This window comes from Martes martes, assembly GCF_963455335.1.
Source record: "Martes martes genome assembly, chromosome: 10".
Taxonomy (NCBI): domain Eukaryota; kingdom Metazoa; phylum Chordata; class Mammalia; order Carnivora; family Mustelidae; genus Martes; species Martes martes.
The window spans coordinates 9,089,581-9,110,555 of NC_137898.1; the positions used below are offsets into that span (position 1 = coordinate 9,089,581).

General features: G+C 50.7%; 1 protein-coding gene across 1 annotated transcript; it reads right to left on the reverse strand.

The window, feature by feature from the left end:
• Window positions 1-15,442: 15,442 nt before the first annotated feature.
• On the reverse strand, window positions 15,443-18,465 carry SCGB1A1 (secretoglobin family 1A member 1; the record flags this gene model as incomplete). Its single annotated transcript, XM_080817365.1, has 2 exons — window positions 15,443-15,797; window positions 18,411-18,465. The coding sequence occupies 2 exons, from the start codon at window positions 18,463-18,465 to the stop codon at window positions 15,517-15,519; spliced, it is 336 nt and encodes a 111-aa protein (XP_080673491.1). The 3' UTR covers window positions 15,443-15,516.
• Between the last annotated feature and the right edge of the window lie 2,510 nt (window positions 18,466-20,975).

The following is a 20,975-nucleotide window of genomic DNA, read 5'->3' on the forward strand; positions in this document are numbered from 1 at the left end:
GGGTTGCACTAGATCGTATCTAAGGCTCTCTTCAGCTTGAAAAAGCTATGATTTGCCTCCCACCCTCTTATCGTTCCCTCAGGCCTCTTGATTGACAGAGGAAGGTGGGAAGGAAATGGGCGGAACCAGAGCTGTGTGTCCTACAGCGTCCGGGACCGGGCCCCATAGCACACGAGTTTCCAGCCCCAAATGTCTATGACACTGAGGCTGGGAAACCTTGCATTAAAGGAGAGGAGATGAAGGGAGGAAAAAGCAAAGACACTGTAAGTGCCCTAGAAACGACCAGTGGGTAGGTGAATGATGATAAAAGGGCAAATCCAGGGGCGGGAAACATGCGTGGGGAAAAGTTTTATAAAGGGGAACAGCGAGAGTGCTGGGATGGGAAGAATGTCTGCCAAGTGGTCACAGTTAGGGTTTTGGAGTAAGCGGCTGGTCTGAGAGTGTGCACAGTGCTGAGGGGGACTGATATCCTCCCTTCTCCTTTCTGGCTCATTTTGGAAGATGTGTCCCCCAGCCCCCCCAAATTAGGGTCTCTGGAATTACAGAAATGCAGCCAGTCAGCAGTGGTCCCCTTTGACGCTCTATGTTGGCCTTAGGATAACAGACTGGTTGGTCCCAAGACAGGCAGTCATGGTCCTGTGAGCAACACCATGCAAACCAGTCATGGTGAGGTTTTCTTTCTTTCTTTTTTTTTAAATTAAATTTATTTATTTATTTATTTATTTGACAGATAGGGATCACAAGTAGGCAGAGAGGCAGGCAGAGAGAAAGGAGGAAGCAGGCTCCCCGCTGAGCAGAGAGCCCGATGCGGGCCTGGGATCCTGACCTGAGTGGAAGGCAGAGGCTTTAACCCACGGAGCCACCCAAGTGCCCCATGGTGAGGTTTTCTGTGCAAACTTCGCTCTTTACTGAAAAAGCTGCTAATCTCCAACTCCAGAGGAAGATACGGGGAAAACGAGATTAAAGGAAATTAACATAGAGCAGATGTCTTCGTGACCTTGGGGGTGGACAAAATTTTCTAAAACAACACTGAAAACACTGACTATAGAAGAGAAACTGGTAAATTGAGCTTTATCAGAAGTATAACATCTCCTCATCAAAAAGCACATTCAAAACATGAAAAGGCAAGCCTCAGTCTCAGAAGAAATCTGCAATACATACATTCGACCAACTGTTCACTTTCAGGATCTATGAAGAACCATCATAAATCAATAAGAAGGGGACCTGTCAAATAAATAAATACTTATTTATTTATTTGAAGGGTGGCTCAGTGAGTTAAGCGTCTGCTTTTGGCTCAGGTCATGATCTTAGGGTCCTGGGATCGAGTCCCGCATCGGGCTCCCTGTTCAGCAGTGAATCTGCTTGTCCCTCTCCCTCTGCTTCTTCCCTTCCCCCTGCTTGTGTTTTCTCTGTCTCTCACCCTCTCTCAAATAAATAAATAAGTAAATAAATAAAATCTTTAAAAAGTCCTTAAAATAAATCAGTAAGAAAAAGATGATGACCCAATAAAAATTGGGCAAAAGACTTAATACTCACAAGATATCATATCCAGATGGCCAAATGAACTATGAGAAGGTACTCGACACCTTTACTCATGAGGAAGATGCACATTAAAATTAACCACGAGAAGGGGTGCATGGGTGGCTCAGTGGGTTAAGCCTCTGCCTTTGACTCAGGTCACAATCTCAGGGTCCTGGGATTGAGCCCCGCATTAGGCTCTCTGCTCGGCGGGGAGCCTGCTTCTCCTTCTCTCTCTGTCTGCCTCTCTGCCTACTTGTGATCTCTCTCTCTCTCTCTGTGTCAAATGAATAAATAAAATCTTAAAAAAAAATTAACCGCCAGGACATAGCACTCCACACCCACCAGAGAGGCTAGAATGAAAAGAGTGACAAGACCAGGGGTCACTGGCGATACAGACCCACTGGAACTAGCATACATTGCTGTGTGGACTGTAGAAATGTACAATCCCGTAGGAAACTTGTTTGGTAGTTTCTGTTCAAGTTAAAGGTACGCCTACTCCTTCACTCAGTCCATTCCTCTCCGGGTATATGTATCTAAGAGATACGACCGCGCAGAGATATGTACAAGAATGTTCCAAAGCATTGTCTCCAAACTTGAAGTTCCCATCAACGGCAGGTTGAAGCAGTAAACAAACGGTGGCATATTCCTATGGTAGAGTATGACATGACAGTGAAAGATGACACGTTATAGGATTTCTTTTTTTTTTTTTCAAAGATTTTATTTATTTATTTGACAGACAGAGATCACAAGTAGGCAGAGAGGCAGGCAGAGGGAGAGGAGGAAGCAGGCTCCCCGCTGAGCAGAGAGCCCGATGTGGGACTCGATCCCGGGACCCTGGGATCATGACCTGAGCCGAAAGCAGAGGCTTTAACCCACTGAGCCACCCAGGTTCCCGACGTTATAGGATTTCATTACTACGAAGGTCAAGAAGAGGCAAAGCTGACATAGGAGAGGTCAAATCTTAGTTCTGTCTGGTGGAGCAGTGGACTGAGAGGGCACATGAGAGAACCTTTTGCGGTGCTAGAAATATTCTGTGTCTGGACTGGGGTGGTGTTTATTTAAGTGCATATATGTGTAAATGATGATCAGGCGGTCCATTTATGCATTTTATTCTATCTCAAAGATTTACTTATGTATTTGAGAGAGAGGGTGAGGGGAGTTGGGGGGGTGGGAGGGTGGGAAAGCACAGAGGGAGAGGGAGAGAAATCCTTAAGCAGACACCCTGATGAGGGCCCCCGACGCCTGGGGCTTGATCGCAAGATCCTGAGACCATGACCTGAGCTGAAATCAGGAGCTCAGCAGACTGAGCCACACAGACACCCCAATTATTTTATTTTATTTTAATTAATTTAATTTAATTTTATTATTTTATGTTATTTTAATTGCACTTAGTTAATGTATAGTGTTATATTAGTTTCAGGTGTACAATAGTGTAATGCAATGCAATGTACATCCCTCTGTGCGCATCATGACAGGTGCACTCCTTGTGTGCTTGACTGTGTATGTGTTAGACTTTGATTGAAGAACATGAAAAGAAATGCAGATTCTTATGTCCAAGGGAAGTAGTAACAATAGTAATTTACTGAACACTCAATGTATGCTAGCTGTTTTATATAGATTATTTCATTGACTCCATCCAAACCATCCCGTCAGCTAGGTATTATTCTCATTTTAAAGAAGATGAAACTGGAACTTCAGAAGGTAAATAGCTTGCCGAGCCTCACCGCTGCAAAACGGAGGATCCAGAACCTGGGCACCGCAATCTGTGTGCTTGCTACTTGGCTTGGGATCTTAGGGTGATGTAGGTGCAGCATCAAAGCTTCCTCTCCAAGCATCAAAGCCTTAGATACCATTAAAAAAAAAAAAGATTTTATTTATATTTGAGAGAGAAAGAGCGAGCGACAGCAAGAGAGAGGGTATGGGGGAGAGGCAGAGAGAGAGGGGAAGAGAGAATCTCAAGCAGACCCCATGCTGAACGTGGAGCCTGATGCAGGGCTCAATCTCATGACCCCAGGATCATGACCTGAGCTGAAACCAAGAGTTGGATGCTCAACTGTCTGAGCCACCCAGGCACCCTGATACCATTTAAAAAATTTTTTGGTATTTTTTTTTTTAAGATTATTTATTTATTTATTTGACAGACAGAGATCACAGGTAGACAGAGAGGAAGGCAGAGAGAGAGAGGAGGAAGCAGGTTCCCCGCTGAGCAGAGAGCCCAATGCAGGGCTTGATCCCAGGACCCTGAGATCATGACCTGAGCCAAAGGCAGAGGCTTTAACCCACTGAGCCACACAGGCGCCCACCCTGATACCATTTTTAAAGAAAATATCATCATGTCTCCTGACATTCCAGGATGAAATCCCTCTACTGTCTTAAAAAGAAGAAGAATAAAACCCCCCGACACTGAATGGGGAAACTTTCCATGAATTTGTTCTAATTGGGAGAAGAACCTGTGGTTTCCTACCCGCCCTGCTCATCCTAACTGTTCTGCGTTGTAAATTCTCTGAGGAGGAAGCATTGGCCACAGCAGTCAATACTGGAAGCCAAGCTTGAGCTCCAGTTCACTCCTCTTAAATCGGGAGGCTCTCAGGAAGTTATTTAGCTTCTCAAAGCCTTTGTTTCCTTGTCTGTAAAGAGGGGACTTGGTACTTACCTTATAGATTCACCGCAAGGGTTGAATGAGGTCATACCTAAGAAGCCCTCAGCCCAGCAACAGGGTCATAGCAAGTCCTCAGTAAAGGGTAGTATAAAGATGTCGGAGCTGGGGCGCCTGGGTGGCTCAGTCATTAAGCGTCTACCTTCGGCTCAGGTCATGATCCCACGGTCCTGGGATCGAGTCCTACATTGGGCTCCCTGCTTGGCAGGAAGCCTCCTTCTCCCTCTCCCATCCCCCTGCTTGTGTTCCCTCTCTCTCTGTCTCTCTGTCTCTCTCTGTCAAATATGTAAATAAAATCTTAAAAAAAAATGTTGGAGCTGATACTGAGTTGGTTCCACCCAGGGCTCTTAAAGCTTAGCACCTTTCTCCTTCAAACAATTCAGCACACATATAAAAAAAAGTTATGGGAATGATTTCTCTAGAGTGGAGACACTTTGGGTGGGGCAGAATCTCAGTGCTTTGGTTAGAGGTGGGGGAGGGAGGTCACTTTCAGCTAGACTGGTCAGACAGAGGTATTAGCTGGGTAGGACTTCCAGAAATGGGTACGATCTTGTCACAGAGACAAGACCAGGAAGGTGAGGGAGGGAGGTGGTACCCAGAGGGCAGGGCGGGTGTCTGGGAGTGGTAAACTGGCCAGTTTGGAGGGCGCCTCAGATTTATGTAGGAACTACTGGAAGATAAGCTTAGAAGGGAAGACTGGCTCTGGATGAGGTCCCACTAAGGACGCTGGACTCTGTCTGCAGGAAGAGGAGTCACTGGCCATGGTTGAGCAGGGAGGGTGTAAGATGAATCCAGGGTGGGCAGACCCACATAGGAGGTCAAAGAGACTGGGCCAGGAAGCCAGTGAGGAGAGAAAAAATGCAGGGTCAGGTGGGAAGGAGTTTGGTGTGATCTGGGGAGCGTGGGGGAGGACTCCTAAAGTCTTGGAGTCAATTTCTTGAGTTTACAAAGCAGAGAGAAAGTCTGTGTGGAGATGGTAATGAAAGGAATTTCGTAATGGCTAAGACTAGAGGGGGCACCCCTCATCCCTTCCTGGGTCCTCACCTTCAGTCTGCGATTTGCATGTCCTCAAGAACACGGTCTCCTCTTCCGGTTTTGGGCTTGCGCGGGGCACAGGCTCTCTACAAACATCCTTTCCACCCTCACAGCCTAGGAACCGCACGGAGGGAGGTGTTGTGAGACCAAAACAGATCCAACAGCGGAGCAGTGTCCAAACCTACCCTCCCCAGGACAAGACTTTGTTTAGATGCTGTACCAAGGGGTTCTCAGGGATCTTCTCTCAGCCCGCGCAAAGCGAACAAGTGGTCTCCCCATTTTATGGAGAGATGCAAACGGTGTTTTGAATAAAAATCCCTTTGTTATTGTTGTTTTACAGGGCTGTAGCAGCGGCCAGGAAGAAAACCGCCCCCTCTGAAAGTTGTTTTTGTGACTGTTCTTTGGAGCATTGTTCTAAAAATGGGAAATTACATACTGCCGGGCCAAAGGAAACAAACACCTGCAGTTAAAGGCGCACCTCCCGCGAGGTGGCTTTTAGAGCCCGGCCCGTTCTGGGTGTAGGGCTGCTGCGGGAGTTCCACTTGGTGCATCTCTTCTTTTCTATGGGGATGGGGCGTGGGCTTATATTTGTAACCAGGGTGGGCTTGGGCAACTACTGGGCTCTGGTGATTGTCTTTTACTCATTCATCCAATAAACATCTATCGAGCATCTCTGCTGGGTCCGTGTTGGTGGTTTTTACCACTCCCTTCCCTGGCACCAGAAATCAGGAGAGTGGGCCACCTGGGTGGCTCAGTGGGTTAAGCGTCCGGCTCTTGATTTCGACTCTGGCCATGAAGTCAGGTTGGTGAGGTCGAACCCCGTGTTGGGCTCTGAGCTGGTCGAGGAGCCTGCTCAAGATTCTCTCTCTCCCTCACCTTCTACTTCTCCCCCGTTCTCTCTCTCTCCCTCTCTAAAACAAGCAAGCAAACAAACAAATAAAAATGTTAAAAAAAACGGGGCACCTGGGTGGTTCAGTGGGTTAAGCCTCTGCCTTTGGGTTGGGTCGTGATCTCAGGGTCCTGGGATTGAGCCCTGCATCGGGCTCTCTGCTCGGTAGGGATCCTGCTTCCCTCTTTCTCTCTGCCTGCTGCTCTGACTACTTGTGATCTCTCTCTCTCTCTGTGTCAAATAAATAAATCAAACCTTTAAAAAATGTTAAAAAAAATCACAGGGAAAGTTGGCTTCTAGTCACTTCTTGTCAATTTTCAGAGTCAATGCATGACTTCTGCCTCCCTATAATGGGGAGCCAGACAGAGCCCCAGCACCTTCTCTTCCTCCTCTCTCTTTCCTCTTTATTCATCTACAAAAATAATTTTTTAACACGTCACTCAATATGTTTCTTTAAGTGTGTGATTTTTCATGGTTTCCCGTTATGGGCCTACATACAGAAGATCTTGTTCTGTGCTATAAGACATCAAAAGGTAATTTTTTGGTTATCTGGTTAATAGTTAACACTTATCAACCTTGCTATCATTGCACGATAATCAGGTCTTGAAACTCATCAAGGGTGAAATGAATACATTTCAGGTCGATTTGTGGTTTAGGGAGAATCCAGCTGTATAAGCTGATCTCATCTTTGTTGGAAGCAAGAAAGACAGGAGCAAGGGGGAAACAGTAAATTTCAAACTTTTTGGAACGCGTTGACTTTGGTTAGAATTCCTGCCCAGGAACATGTGCCTTCCTCCAAGGGATTGGCCAGAGAGTGAGGGCAGATCTTTCTTGGGAGTCTCTGGGTCTCTCTGGGGACCACTTGGTGACCAATGTGGTCCCGCCTGGAAGAAGAGAGATGGGGATAAAAAGGGTCTGTAACACGTTTAATTTGCTGTCTTGGTTTCCACTTTGGTCTCAACTCTTCCACCAGAGGCTCAAAAGTAGGACGCTGTACTGGATTCGTATTCGAGTGCTTCCCCCGACCCCCACCCCCCACCCCCAACCTCTGCCCCTTTTGCTTACCCAGATTTTCTTTTTTAAGATTTTATTTATTTCACACACACACCTACACACACACACACACACACACACACACACACACACACACACATCATAAGTAGCCAGAGAGGTAGGCAGAGAGAGAGGGGGAAGCAGCTCCCCGCTGAGCAGAGAGCCTGACGCAGGGCTCGATCCCAGGACCCCAAGACCATGACCTGAGCTGAAGGCAGAGGCTTAACCCACTGAGCCACCCAGGTGCCCTGCTTACCCGGATTTTCTAATTTTTCTTCAATGACTGGCAAGATAACACAAATTTAGAACACGCCCTCATGGGGCTCCTGTTCGAGAGAGGAAAGCAGATAAAAGGGAACATGCTCTAGGGAGGTAAGTTTACCACAGAGCCTAGTTGAGGCACGATGGTGGTAGGGAGAGCCCCCAGGCTCTTGGGGCTGCAGGGGCAGGGTGGGAAGAGCCCAACGGCTGCGTCTTGAAGGAACTACAAATTTGCTAGATGTAGCAGGTAAAAGACAGGATGCCCAGTTACATTTGAATTTTAGATCAGAGATCGATTTTTTTTTTTTTCGTGTAGCTGTGTCCCAGATAGTGCACGGATCATGAAGGGTGGAGGGTGGATCTTCAGGTGACTTTGACAAGAGGGGGTACTTCAGTCCGTGAGAACTGCCTGCAAAGGTGTGGAGATGTGAACAGCATGGACGTGTTGCCTCTTTCCGATGTAAACCTGTGTGTCTCACAGTAATGCAGGTAAGTGTCACCTGAGGAAGGAGGTCTGCCCACCGGGAGGATCCTCTGTCCTGCGCTGGTGGCAACCGATCTCCTGTCTGCTCGCCCTTCCTCCCATTTGCCTGTCTTCCATAGACCACACACTTGGGGCCTCTCTGGGGGAACAGATGAGCAGTGGGACCCGGGTCTTTCGTCACCAGAGGACCTGTGTGAGGGGCCAGCTTGTGGAGGAGTTTGCACACTAAGCCTCCAGACCCATAGCTGCCACCGGATCACCTTTATTTTTAAGGGTTTTATTTATTTAGGAGAGAGAGCGGGTGTGTGCGCCTGAGAGAGAGCAGGGGAGGGGCAGAGAGAAGGGAGAGGGGAGGGAAAGAATCTCAGAGAGATTCTGTGCTGAGTGCAGAGCCCGAGGTGAGGCTCAGTGCCCCGACCTGAGATCATGACCCGAGCTGAAACCAAGAGTTGGACACCCAACCGACTGAGCCACCCAGGAGGTCCCAGAAGCCCATTTATTAATCTGCTGTGAGGAAAGTCTAGTAGACTAGACGAGCGTATTCTCCCCTGGAGGGAGAAGTCCTGGAGGCTGGTGGGTCAGCACAGACTCAGTATGTAGAGCCCGGCCGAGGGGACAGCCCGTCAAGGCTCTGGGCCAGCGGAAGTGGCGGTGCTCCTCCTTCCTGCTCAAGACCGCCCCATCTCTCTGGCGCTGCTGTCCAGCCCTCCTCTCCGGCACGCCAGCCCTTTCTGTTGGACCAGCAGGGCACAGGGCATCGGGTTAGATTTCCACTTACTCGATGCCACCCACGTTCTTCACGTGACTCCCTCAGCTCCTTGGCAGAGCTCGGGATGTGGCAGAAATCTTTTCTCTTCATTAGGGGCGGTCTCTTGGTGCATCCCCGTAGAAGGCGCACTACATCCACAGTCTGGGAATTCGCCAGCCTAATTTGGAGGGCAGCCTTATTCCCAAGCCTCGTTCCACTGCTGCACCCCCAGGGTAGGTGGGGGAAGCAGGAGCCTTGGAGGCCAGAGCCGCAGGCAGGGCCCGTCTCCAAGGAGGGCCTGCAGTGCTGGGTGAGGAGTCTTTATCCTACAGGAGATTGGTAACAGAGAAGGATTTTAAACAAAAACATGGCAATTCTGTTTGATTTCTGGCAGTCATGGGTAGAGTATTGTGGAAGGGGGCACGACTGGCATCTCAGGGACCATTTGGGGGCTGAATAATGACTCCCAAAGAGGCCCACGTCTGGATCCCCAGAACCTGGGCTTAGGTTAGGTTCCATGGCAAAGGAGCCCCAGGAAGGGGACAGGGTCAAGTGAAACTGAAGACAAGGACTTAGAGACTGATTGGACACTTGGGGCTGGGGTGGGAGCCTGAAGACCCTTCTCCCACCCAGTACCCCGAGGCTCACTCCTCATCTCATCTGTCCCGCCCGGCAGCCCCTGACTGAGCCTCTACCCTGTCCCAGGGCTGAGGAAATACCTCTTGGGCCACTAAAACCACGGGAGGGAATCCTAAAGGACACTCCAGAGTTACGAGCATCACAGTTAACACAGGATGGTCGGGCGCCGCAGACCCACAACCTCAGATACGTTGAGTTAACTAGACTTTTGTGAAGGGCCAGGAATCTCTTCATTCGGTGGGGAACAGATCTGAGTTCCAAACCCCAACACTGGCCACTGTGCATGAATCTATTTTTAGATTTTTTTTTTTTTCCTGCGTGCACTATAGTTTTATAATTTTAGTTTGCTCATGGAAAGATGTAGGGTGGCTTCCTACAGATGATTCATTCTCACGATGTCCCATGTGCCCATTGGTGTGTTCTGTAAGTGCTTGGGAGGAGCGTTCCCTAATTACACGTTTCGGGGTGCATTGTTTGTGGCGCCCCCCCGGCATCCATCCAGGTGTGCTTTATCGTCCATCTGAAGCCACTGTGAGGGGCGGTCCCCCTACAGAGGATTACTACCCACCAGTCCCCTGACCTTCACAAACAGCATGCCTTGCCTCAGCCATAAACTCGGCATAATTTTATCCACACCATCTTGATAAAGTTGATGAGGGCTGGTTTTGCTTCCTCTTCCTGCCTTGTGAGTCATTTAGAGATTTTTTTCTGCCAGCCTAACCTCAACTGTCTCATGTGTTGAGGGTGGAAAACTAGCTTGCCTGGTGATCAGTCACTTCAGGGGACATGTTGACTTAGAGCACGGGCAAGCCCCGGGGATTTTGCAATGTGACGGCCAGCGGTGTCTGAGACTCCCAGCCCGCTTCCCTTCTAGAGTAAATGTTCCTTGGTTGGCAGATGGTGGGGGAGACAGACTATTTTCAGAGACCATGTTCACCCAGATTCACACTGTAGTGGATAGTGTGGTTGAGGAATGTGGTCTTTCCCCTGGGCTTCTTAGAGGTATGAAGGCCAAAAGGAACACAGTGTTAAAAATACAGTGTCTTGAGTTTTTATTTATTTTTTATGTTTTTGCTTTGTTGGGATGCATCGTAAGTTTTTTCTTTACAGGTTTTGTGTGTAATGCGTCTCAAACGCAGGAGGCTTACAGTCATTCACGGACCTCCCTGTGTTTTAGTGTTTGGCATATTTATAGTGAAAATGGCTGATTCTATAATTATTTTTTTGTATGATACGGGGGTGGACAAACTTTTCCTCCACCTCTCCTCTTCCTTCTTCAAATGTAGAAATTGTTCTTAGCTTGAGGTCCATTCAAAAACAGGCCATGGATGGGGCCCCTGGGTGGCTCAGTCCGTGAAGCGTCTGCCTTCGGCTCAGGTCATGATCCCAGGGTCCTGGGATCGAGCCCCACACCCAGCTCCCTGCTCAGCGGGAAGCCTGCTTCTCCCTCTCCCTCTGTCCTCTTGCTCTCTCTCTCTGTCAAATAAATACATACATAAATAAGATCTTCCAAAACAGGCCATGGCTTGAATGTGGGCAGCTGGCCAGAGTGTGCAGACCTGAGCTCCAACTTATGCATAAGCACATGCAGACAGAAAAGAACCCAACGAACATTCCTTCAGTTCTCCCACTTCCTTCTGCTTTCTGGCAACGTGCACCACACAGATTCGTGCTCTTTCTGCGGCTGGGGCCAGTTCATCTTCCATTCTGCTCTCTTAAAATCGAACACACGTTTCCGTGTTGACTTCTCCTATCCTCGTGGACCACCTACGTCTCGAGGCCCCTCGAGGCAGACCCTCGCTGCAGTGCTGCAGTGTAATTCTGCTTCCTTTCATCTCGAGGTACCTGTGTCGTATCTGCCCTAGGTAAACACTTCCCTGGTGAATAGGTAATTAAAATTCTTAACCTTTTATGGCCCTGGATCCTTATCCGTTTGGACGATACTCACCCAGGTGGATGGCTCATGGGAGGTGAAGGTATGTGAGCTGATGATGGCCTGGATGCCGAAGAACCCAGGGCCCGAGCCATGAGGGAGTGAGTGTAGGAGGTGGGAGAGTCAGGAGGCCCCCCACCAGGCTCCCACCTTCTGCCAGGAATCTCTTTTGGAACGGCCAATCTTGATGACCTGCTCTGGAATTTTTACCACCGGAGTCCCTCCTTTGTCCCACAGTCCCTCAGCATTGTCCCACAATGAAGGGTGGGGCCTGGTGGCCTTAGAACGTGTGCGGACGTGTTCGGGGGCGGGAGGACGATGCTCATCAATCTTCTTCATTGGTTTGGCAGATTCCTGCATCTGAAATCTCGTTCTCCGCAGCGCAGGGGTGGGGGGCCTGGGCTCTGGAATCTGGGTTGTGTGAAGACTAAATCAGAAATGGCAAGAATGCCCCCAGCAAGTAAGCCATCGAGAAAGATAATGACTAGGTTGTGCTTTCTGCGGCCAGACTTGAAAAATGGGGCAGAATGAGGTCGAAGGTCAGCTCCAGCCGCCCCCCTCTTGGCCCTCTCGGGTTGTAGATTCTGCTGGACTCGCCCTTGAAATCGTCTGGGAATGGAATTAATACTAATTCCCAAAGGGCTGACATATCGCTGGCACCCTTGGGCCGGCGGCAGCTTTGTTTGTGGGACTGTCCCTGTGATTCCTCAGAATTCTGATTTTAAAAAAATTTCAGAAATCAAATTAAAGCTATCATATACACGATAAAAGGGTCCGAGGAAGGCGCTGTGTTTCATCATCTGTCCAAGGGAGTGCTCAGGGCTGCGGTGTGCAGGGTGTGGGAGCCCCAAGGCCCGAGTACCGCCCCCCCCCCCCCCCCCCCCCCCGGCCCGCCCGCGCCGTCCGCTCCCCGACACCTTGGCCGACACCGCCCCCTAGAGGCCGCGGCAGCCCCAGGGCGCTAAGGGCGGGGAAGGCGCGTCTCCGCCCGCCCGCGGTGCTGGCTGGGAAATTCCGACTGAAGGGCTGTCTCTCTCCTCTGCCCCCTCCCTCCCCGTGCTCCACCGGTGCCCTTTCCGTGCCCGCCTCCCCTCTGCATGTCCTCCACTTTCATTCAGTGTCCGCGGATGGTGTGGCCGGGCCGGGACCGCTTGCCACGGAATGGGGAGGGGGTGTTTTTTGGGGGGTTTTTATATCCACACGGGACACAGCCTTTATGACAAGTTCTATACTTTGCACGTTTTGTTCTAGGGCCATTTTGTAAACCAATCAACAGTACTTCTGAGCTGTTGGTGCTTGGGGCTAGTACAAAGGCCCTGAGGCGGGAAGGGGCTTCGCTCTTAGAAAAGCAGGGACCCGAAGGCAGGGAGGGAGGGAGGGCGGGTGGTGGCTTCAGCAGAGGAATAAGCCGCAGGAAGGAGGGCTGGAGGTGAGAGCCAGTGATGGGCAGGTTCTGCATTTAAGTTTTTTAAGATGGGCGGGCTCTGCATTTAAGTTTTTTAAGAGCCCTAGAAAGCTTTGAAGGTTTTACTCCGCGGAGGAGAGGGGGTGGAAGGGGGTTTTCATGTGATTAAAATAAATTTGTTAGTTGGGAGGAGAATGGACTTCAGGGGCACTGAGTGTGAGCTAGGAGGCCCCTGGGTTGTGAAGTGACAGGTGGCTGGTGTGGCCCGGCCAGGGGTGGGCCTATGGACATGGAGGGAGTTCCCAGACGGCTTTGGAGGCTGACCTGCTTGGCTGGTTGCAATGGGCACGGCCCAGGGCAGGGTCAGGGATGCCCGTCCTTCTGGAGCAGCTGGGAGGCCGGATGTAGAATTGACTGAGATTAGAAACAGCCTGGGGTGAGGGGTGGAGTTTGAGAGGTGGGGTAGATGGTCTGGGGAGGAGTTCTGGGCTCTTTTGGGGACAGGTAACAGAACCTAGAGGAGAGTTTCTTTAGAGAGGTTCTGAATTTTCTCCTGGGGTCCAGGGCTGGGTTCAGTGGGGCTTCGAGCAGGGAGTGGGGTGTCCCAGGCATCCTCCTCACTCCTTGCTTTACCCTCTGCCTGGAACGCTCTGTCCTCCTCCCCTGGTGGCTGGCTCCTGTCCTCCCTTTAAGTCTCCTCTCAAATCCTAAGAAGGGGGCCTCCCGAGATACAGTCGGCCTGTCCAAGCTACTCTGGGTGGCATCACTCCGTGGATTTCTTTTAGGGTGTTTGTCACTGTTTCATGTACCTGTTTGCCGACTTATTTTTTTTTTTTTTTTTTGCCAGAGCGAGTGAGCTTTCCCGTGGGATTACAGCCCGCGGAGAGCCGGAGCCCCCATTCATTCACACTGCCATACTCGGGCCTCCGCGCGCTCCTGGCCCAGAACAAGTCCTTTACACGTACTTGTTGGGTTATGAAATCTGCTCCCAGGTCCTCAGAATGCCCAGCGCCACTATGCGCACATCGAAAGTGCCAGTAAACATCTAGGGATGGATTTCATGCCTGAAGACTCCTTTGCCACAGAAGACGGATTCTTTCTGCAGGCAAGTTGGCTGAACAGGGACTCAGGGAATGGGTCATGGGTGCGAGTCAGGACTCGAGAGCATCACCCCGTGGACGGTGGACAGCAGTAATCCAGTGCCGACCAGCCCTGCGTCTGTGACACTGCTCCCCACCCCTGGATCCTCTTCTGGGCAGAGACGTCCTTAAAGGAAGACTGATATGAATGGATGGTTGGACTTGTAGGCTTTTGTGATTTTTTTTTAAAAGATTTTGTTTATTTATTTGACAGACAGAGATCACAAGTAGGCAGAGAGGCAGGCAGAGAGAGAGGAGGAAGCAGGCTCCCTGTGGCTCGATCCCAGGACGCTGAGATCATGACCTGAGCCGAAGGCAGAGGCTTAACCCACTGAGCCACCCAGGTGCCGTGGCTTTTGTGATTTAAACCTGGAAACAGAGGTGCGCCTGGGTGGCAAGGTCGGTGAAGCGTCCTACTCTTGATCTCAGTGCAGGTCTTGATCTCAGGGTGGTGAGTTCAAGCCCTGCATTGGGCTCCACACAGGTTAGGGAGGCTACTTAAACCAAACCAACCAACCTGGAAATATAATGTCCTAACTATGGGGACAGATAAATGATCTAGAAAATGCATAAGGAGGGTTTTTTTTTTTTCCTATTCTCCACCCCCTTTAAAAAATAGTTTGATACATAATTTCATGTAGCATATATGAAGTGAACAAAATACTTAACCTACCATCTCTGGGGACCCCATGTAAACTGCCCTGCTGGCCCTGAGGAGCCAGGGTCTGTCACCCTCAACGGCACCCCATACCCCCTGGATCCCTAATCAAGGGATTGAACCTATTCCCCCTGAAGCCTTTGTTGCCCAAGTGTCTTACAGGAATCTGATTCCTTCTGGGAGTGATTGTGCGCTGTGTGTGACGTGAGGTGTTCTGAGGCCGAGCCACCCGGCCCTTAAGAGATCCCAGCTGCTCTGTCCACATGCTAGAAACGGACTTTTCCATAGATCTTTGGGAGATGGGACTCTCTGGAAGGCTCCATCTTTGCTTGCAGGTGTGTCTGGGTAGCATAATCAGCTTAAATATTTACAGAATAGTTAATTTCATCACTAAATGGCCGGAGGTTGAGGAGTCTGTCTGAGGTCAGCCGCCACCCTATACGGACCCTTTTTTGTTACCCTATAGGTTACATTTGAGCAGGGCCCTGGGTGGCTTTCTGCCCAGGCGAAGGAGTGTATGTCTTGCCACGTGTGGCTAGACTGATGTGTGTTGGGGGTCTGGAAGTGAGACCCCTGAGTCCCTCGGAGACGTGTTTGCACGGCCACCGCCTTTCTCTTTGCACCTGCTGACCTTACCCTCGCAGTGGCTGACCTCCTCACTCTAGCAGGTGAGCAAAACAGAGGCAGGGGTGCAGGGCACAAAGGTGAGATGCTTAAACTTTATTAAAGGGAGCCAGGCTGGGGACAGAGTGAAGGAAATATCCGGGGAGCCGCAGGAGCTCCAGCAGTTGGAGATCTTCCGCTTCTAATTCCTAAGCACACGCTGGGCTTTTTAAGACTTTGCCCTAAAACAGACAAAACAAGACAAAACAAAACAGACAAACAAAAAAACCCCAAGACAGTAGTGAGCGAAACTCAAAGTTAGACCAAGATGTCTGCATGCAGAGAACTCGATGTCCATTAAGAGGGTCAGTAGCTCGAGAAAGAGCTAAGCTTGTAAGAGTTTTGATTATGTCTCAGAAACCTCTTAAAAAGGGTAAGAGGACTGGGTCTGCTTCCGGAAGGACTATTTGCACTGGGATTTTCCTTTCTGGATTAGGAACGGCTCCCAAAAAATGGGGCGAGGCTGCAGCCCAGGGCCTGGCGGGATCCACTGCTAAGAGGCACAGGGGGAAAGGAGCTTTTTACCGTGAACTTTAGGATGTTCTCTGTGGTGTTTGAGGGGAGGGTGTCCACCAGACTCCTCAGCTGGATCATCCCATCTTTCATGTCTGCGTCTGGGACGAAAAACTCAAGCGCAGCCTCGTAACTGGAGAGCGTGCCCACGAAGAGGGTTTTGATGACGTTCAGAAAGCCTGGGCAGATCTCTGCCGAAGCTGAAGCACAGGAAAGAGAGAGGACACGTGTTCAGGCCCTTTTCCAAGCTGGCCGGCCCCCGGGCTGGGCCTGTCCCAGAGGCAAGCGGGCGGGCCTGTCAGCAAGAGATAGCAGCCTTTTGGTGGATGGGATGACGTTGAACGTGAGATCTGGTGGTGCTCCAAGCAGTTGGTTCTTTGGCCAACTGTGGGAAGAGTTCCCGGGGTTGCGGCCAACTTTTCCTGGCCTGCCCGAGCCCTCCTTGCACTTCCTGGGCTGGGGCAGGGCCATTTGCTATTTGTTCTTTCTGTTAGAGTTCCAAGCAGGGGACTGATAAAAGTTGTTGCTGATCTGATCTTTTATGCAACAGTGGGGGTTTGGGAAGAGGCTACTGAGGGTTTCTGGTTGTTGTCCCGCCAGAAACATACCTCTTACCAATGGTTAGTGGTGGTCTGGGCCACTTGCCACGGGGCGGGAGATGGGTATGTGGCAGATTCAGGCTCTTTTGGGAAGAAGGATCTGTCCGGGCCAAGTGCAAGCCCCTGAGCTGGACCGGGAGAGGTGTGCACCATGAGCTCTGGGCCCCTGTGGTGGACTCAGCTGCCCACATGCCCCTTGTGTCCATGCCCATGTTCCCTCCACCCGCAGTACTCCCCTGACTGTGCTCCTTTCAGGCCCCTGCCCCAGGAACATGGGGGAGAGCCACCGGTTTCCACACCCTGAGTTTCGGTCCCCATTCTTGAATTCTTTGCCTTGTGTGCAAGTTCCGCTTCCCTGTCTGGACTCCAGGGACTCCCAAAGTGGCCACCCCAAGTCAAACCCTCCTGCGGAATGTAGAGCCCTGTTTTACTATGGCATCTGGCAAGTTACTTTCTCTTTGTGTGGTTCCATTTCTCATCTGTAAAATGGGAATAAGATCCCTATTTCATAGGGTTATTGTAAGGATGTAAAGGGGTTCAGAACAGTGACTGGCACATAGTGCCAAATAAATGGGGGATATTACTTTTCTTATTATGACATGTGTGCACGCACAAATATACAAAGACATCCCAGGTGCACCCCTTCCCATATTTCAGCTCTATCTTGTTGAGCCTCCCTCTCTGTTCACAACACTGAGGTGTAATTAACATACAGTTGACCTTTGAACAACACAGACTGAACTGCGTGGGGCTCCTTACATTTTTTTCAATAAATGTATTGGATTTTTTTTTTTTTGAGATTTGTGACCATTTGACGTCACAAATTTGTGACGGATGAACTGAGTAGCCTAGAAAAAATTAAAGAATTCAGAAAAAGTTGGGTATGATTGTCAGAACACAGTATATAATACACACGACGTACAAAATGTGTGTTCATTGGTGGTTCGTATTATCGGTAGGTAGCAGGCTGTGAGTAGTTAAAAAGTCAAAAGTTACAGGCAGGGGGCACCTGGGTGGCTCAGTGGGCTAAAGCCTCTGCCTTTGTCTCAGGTCAAGATCTCCGGGTCCTGGGATTGAGCCCCAGCATCAGGCTCTCTGCTCTGCAGGGAGTCTGCTTCTTCCTTTCTCTCTCTGCCTGCCTCTCTGCCTACTTGTGATCTCTGTCTGTCAAAAAAATAAATAAAATCTTAAAAAAAAAAGTTACAGGCAGATTTTTGACTGTGTGTGGGGCAGTCAGCACTCCCAACCCCTGTGCTGTTCATTGTATGTCAACTAGATATCTGTCCAAAATGATGTTATTTCCCCTTAAAAATAAATATCTCTACATAATAGTTGTTCCCATTGCCTCTTGGTTTTGGTTTTCCAACTCCCTTGCCACTCCCCAGGGTCATACACTTATCGCCATGGGTGTCATGAAACTTTCAAAATGAACTAATTGAAATTTGCTAAAAAAACTTTTTGTTTGCTTATTAAAAGGAGTAGAAGAAGCTGATACAGAGTAAAAACCACATAACTCAATTCCCAAAAGATCAGGGGGCTTGGAGAGAGGTGGGATCCCCCTCCCTCCCTCTCTCCCTTCCTCTCCCCCCACCCCTCATTCCTTTCCTTTTAGTGACAGCTGCAACTATTCAGAGACTCCTAATCCTTTTGGCAGAGGACAAACATGTTTAGAAAACTCCACTCTGGGTTGGCAGTCTCCCAAAGGGAAGATCCCTTTCTAGAATATTCCTCTCCACCCAGAATGGGAGATCTTGCCTTAGCTTGGATTTCTTTTGGAGGCATGATGCTCTGCAGCTCCTTCTAGCCCCCTCGGTTGCCAGAGTGGTGTGGAGACTCCAAACCTGAAGGCGACACTGTACCAAGGTCTCTTGGCTTCTTGGGGTCTCTCCAAGACTGGGCTCTGAGAAGCTCATTGTTCCTATTCTGTTGTTCATTGAACACACATCCATTATGAGATCTCTTCCATCCCTGCCTCCAGTCTGTTCCAAAGCTGCAATTCTGAGGTGGTTGGCCATGGAAGATGGGACCCCTTCTAGGTTTCCTCACAGGCTCAGGGTGCTCCCCAAGTTCCCAAGATGGGCCTGTTCACAGACCCGGCTTCCCGGCCAGGGGGTCTGCATTCCAGCTAAATAGCTGCCCCCTGTTCTGAGCAGAACTGGGGAGCAGGAAGGGTTCCTGAGCCTGACTTGGGGGAGAAGGGCTCTGGGAACTCACCAAGGCTGCAGCAGAGAGCGAGGGAGGCCAGGGTGAGGATGACAGCGAGCTTCATGGTGGGCAGGAGGCTGGCGAGTGAGGCGCTGGCCTGTCTCTGGATCGGGGTTGGGGTCTTGTGTGAGACATGCCCATTGGGGTGCCTTCTTAAATGCTCCAGGCTGTACCTGGAGGGAGGGAGGAGGGCAGGGCCTGGGCTCCACTGATGGGACCACACTATTTACCTGGGTATCAGCTTGGTGGGAAAAGTAAATATTCTCTTTTCGCAACCCGGTTTCTTTCCTCATTGGAACTGAGTTCACACAATGGGGCACTTGGATGGGGAAACCCAGAGTCCTATGCGGCAGCCACAAGGGGACTCAAGTTAGAGGGTGTTGGTAACTGGCTACCCTCTCATTGAACCTGAATGCTGGGATAGTCCAGATCAACAGAGGCAACTGCACAGTCCTCCAGGACCCATGACTCCAGGAGAAACCGAGGCCTAAGGCCCCTCACACATGGCGTCACAGGATGAGGGCTTGGGACTCCTGATGCTCCACTGGGCTCCTCCCATCGCCTTTCCAAAGATGGCGGCCGGAGGGTCGCTTGGACCGGAGCATCTCCGTGGCCAGACTCAGAGGAGACCCTGTACTGAGGCATGTTGACAGATAAAGGCTTTCTCCAGAAAGCCCACGAGAAACCCAAGCCTCAGATCAGACTGGAGAATGCACTGGCCTGGGCTGGGTCTGCTCCCACCCGAAGCAGTGGAGTCCTGCCCTCCTGGTAGCCAAATCCATGGGCACTTCAGGCCTTATCTCGCTCGACCTCTTAACGGCCTTGACCCTCTTGACTTTTTCCTTCTTGAACTGTTCTCTCTCCTGCGCTCCCATGGCCGTGTTCTTTCCCGATTTCCTCGCCGACCGACCATCCTTGTTCTTTAGAGGTTTATTCTTCACTCACTGTGCCTCCCTGCTGGCTGTTCCAGACTTCGGCTGTAGCCCCTTCTCAGCCCCCACAGCACAGCTATGGCTTCTCCTGTCCTCCTCCAGTACCTGTGCCTCAGGACACAGGCCGCCTGCTCAAAGCCAACTCCTGGACGGCCTCCCGTCCCTCGCTTGCCCTCCTTGGCTGTCCTCAGGACGGCCAGCAGAATGATCTTTCTAAACCCAGCTGATCCTGTCAATGCTCCTTCTTGGAACCCTTTGAAAGCATCCTTTAGCTGACAGGGTAAAATTCAAGTGTGACCTACAAGGCCCTTGTCCACTGGCCTTTGCTTATCATTTGAGCCTCGTTCCCCCACTTCCCCGCATAGTGATTTAACCCTATCTTTGTGTTTGTGGATTCGGGAACATCCCATGTGTTTTCTTTTCATGCCTTTCTACCTTTGCACAAAGGATGCCTCATGCCCAGAATACATGTCTCCTGCCTTGTCTCCTTCTTCAAATCCTGTTTGTACTTCAAGACCCAAGCAAACGTTTATTCATTCATTCATTCATTCATTCACTCCTTCATTCATTCTGAGCACCTACTAGGGGTTGGGGGTTGGGGTAAATATGGAGAAGCATTGGCTGGAGCTCCTCCAGAAGAGCTTGTCACCTGGTAGCGAGGAGCATGGTCAGCAGAGAGCTGCTAGATGCCCGTCACTTTGGGGTCGGCCCGGGGCCCAGAACGCTGCCTGGCTCAAGGTCGCGCTCTTCCTGGGGCTGCTCCCCTCTGGCAACCAAGCAGGGACTGTGCTTCCGCCCTGCGCGGAACCACTCCAGGGGACGATGCCTACTCTAGAACCACCGGCTCGGCCGGCTGAGATTTCTCCAGACCAGCATTGCCAGCTGCCTTTCCCTCTGCCCAAGCCTGCTGCAGCCCCTTCCCCACACGGTTACTACCTGTGATGGCGGTCTGGCCCTCCAGACTCCGTCTCAGCATCGGCTTCCTTGGCAGCATCGACCCATGGCAGCTGGCCACAATGGATGAAGCAGGCCCGGGTCCCCGACGCTGAAGAACTTTGTGCTGGGGGCGGAGAGCGGCAAGCGGGCTATGAAGCCAGGGACCTAACTGAAGGGGTCCTAGGTGCTGGGGGGCATGAAGCTGGACATGGGGTAGAAAGTAGGTGGGGGAGTCAGTGGGCAGTTGCTCTGAGCAGGTGACTTCCTGCTGAGACCCCCAGCATGGGGTCTGGCTGAAGGGGATGCCCAGCACCCAGGCCCTCCAATTGGAAGAACCAGGGTGTGCCCCGGGGGGCACAGGGGGCCTGTTGTGCCTGCACTGGGAAGGAAGCGGGACCTGGATCTCACACGGCCTCCTGCTAAGTGAGATCTCTATGCTCATAGTCCTGGGAAGCCCTGAAAGGGGTTTCTTTTTTGAATGCTTTAAAAAAATGTGTTAAAATGCACGTAACACAAAGTCTCCCATCTTTACCACTTTCACTTGTACCCCTGAGTGTGTTAAATCCATTCATGTTGTGCAGCTGTCCCCACCATCCCTCCCTGTGGCTCCTTTCATCTTATAAAACTGAAACTGTCCCCATTAGACACGAACTCCCCTCCGTCTCCAGTCCCTGGCAGTCCCCGTTCTACCGTCTGGCTCTAGGAT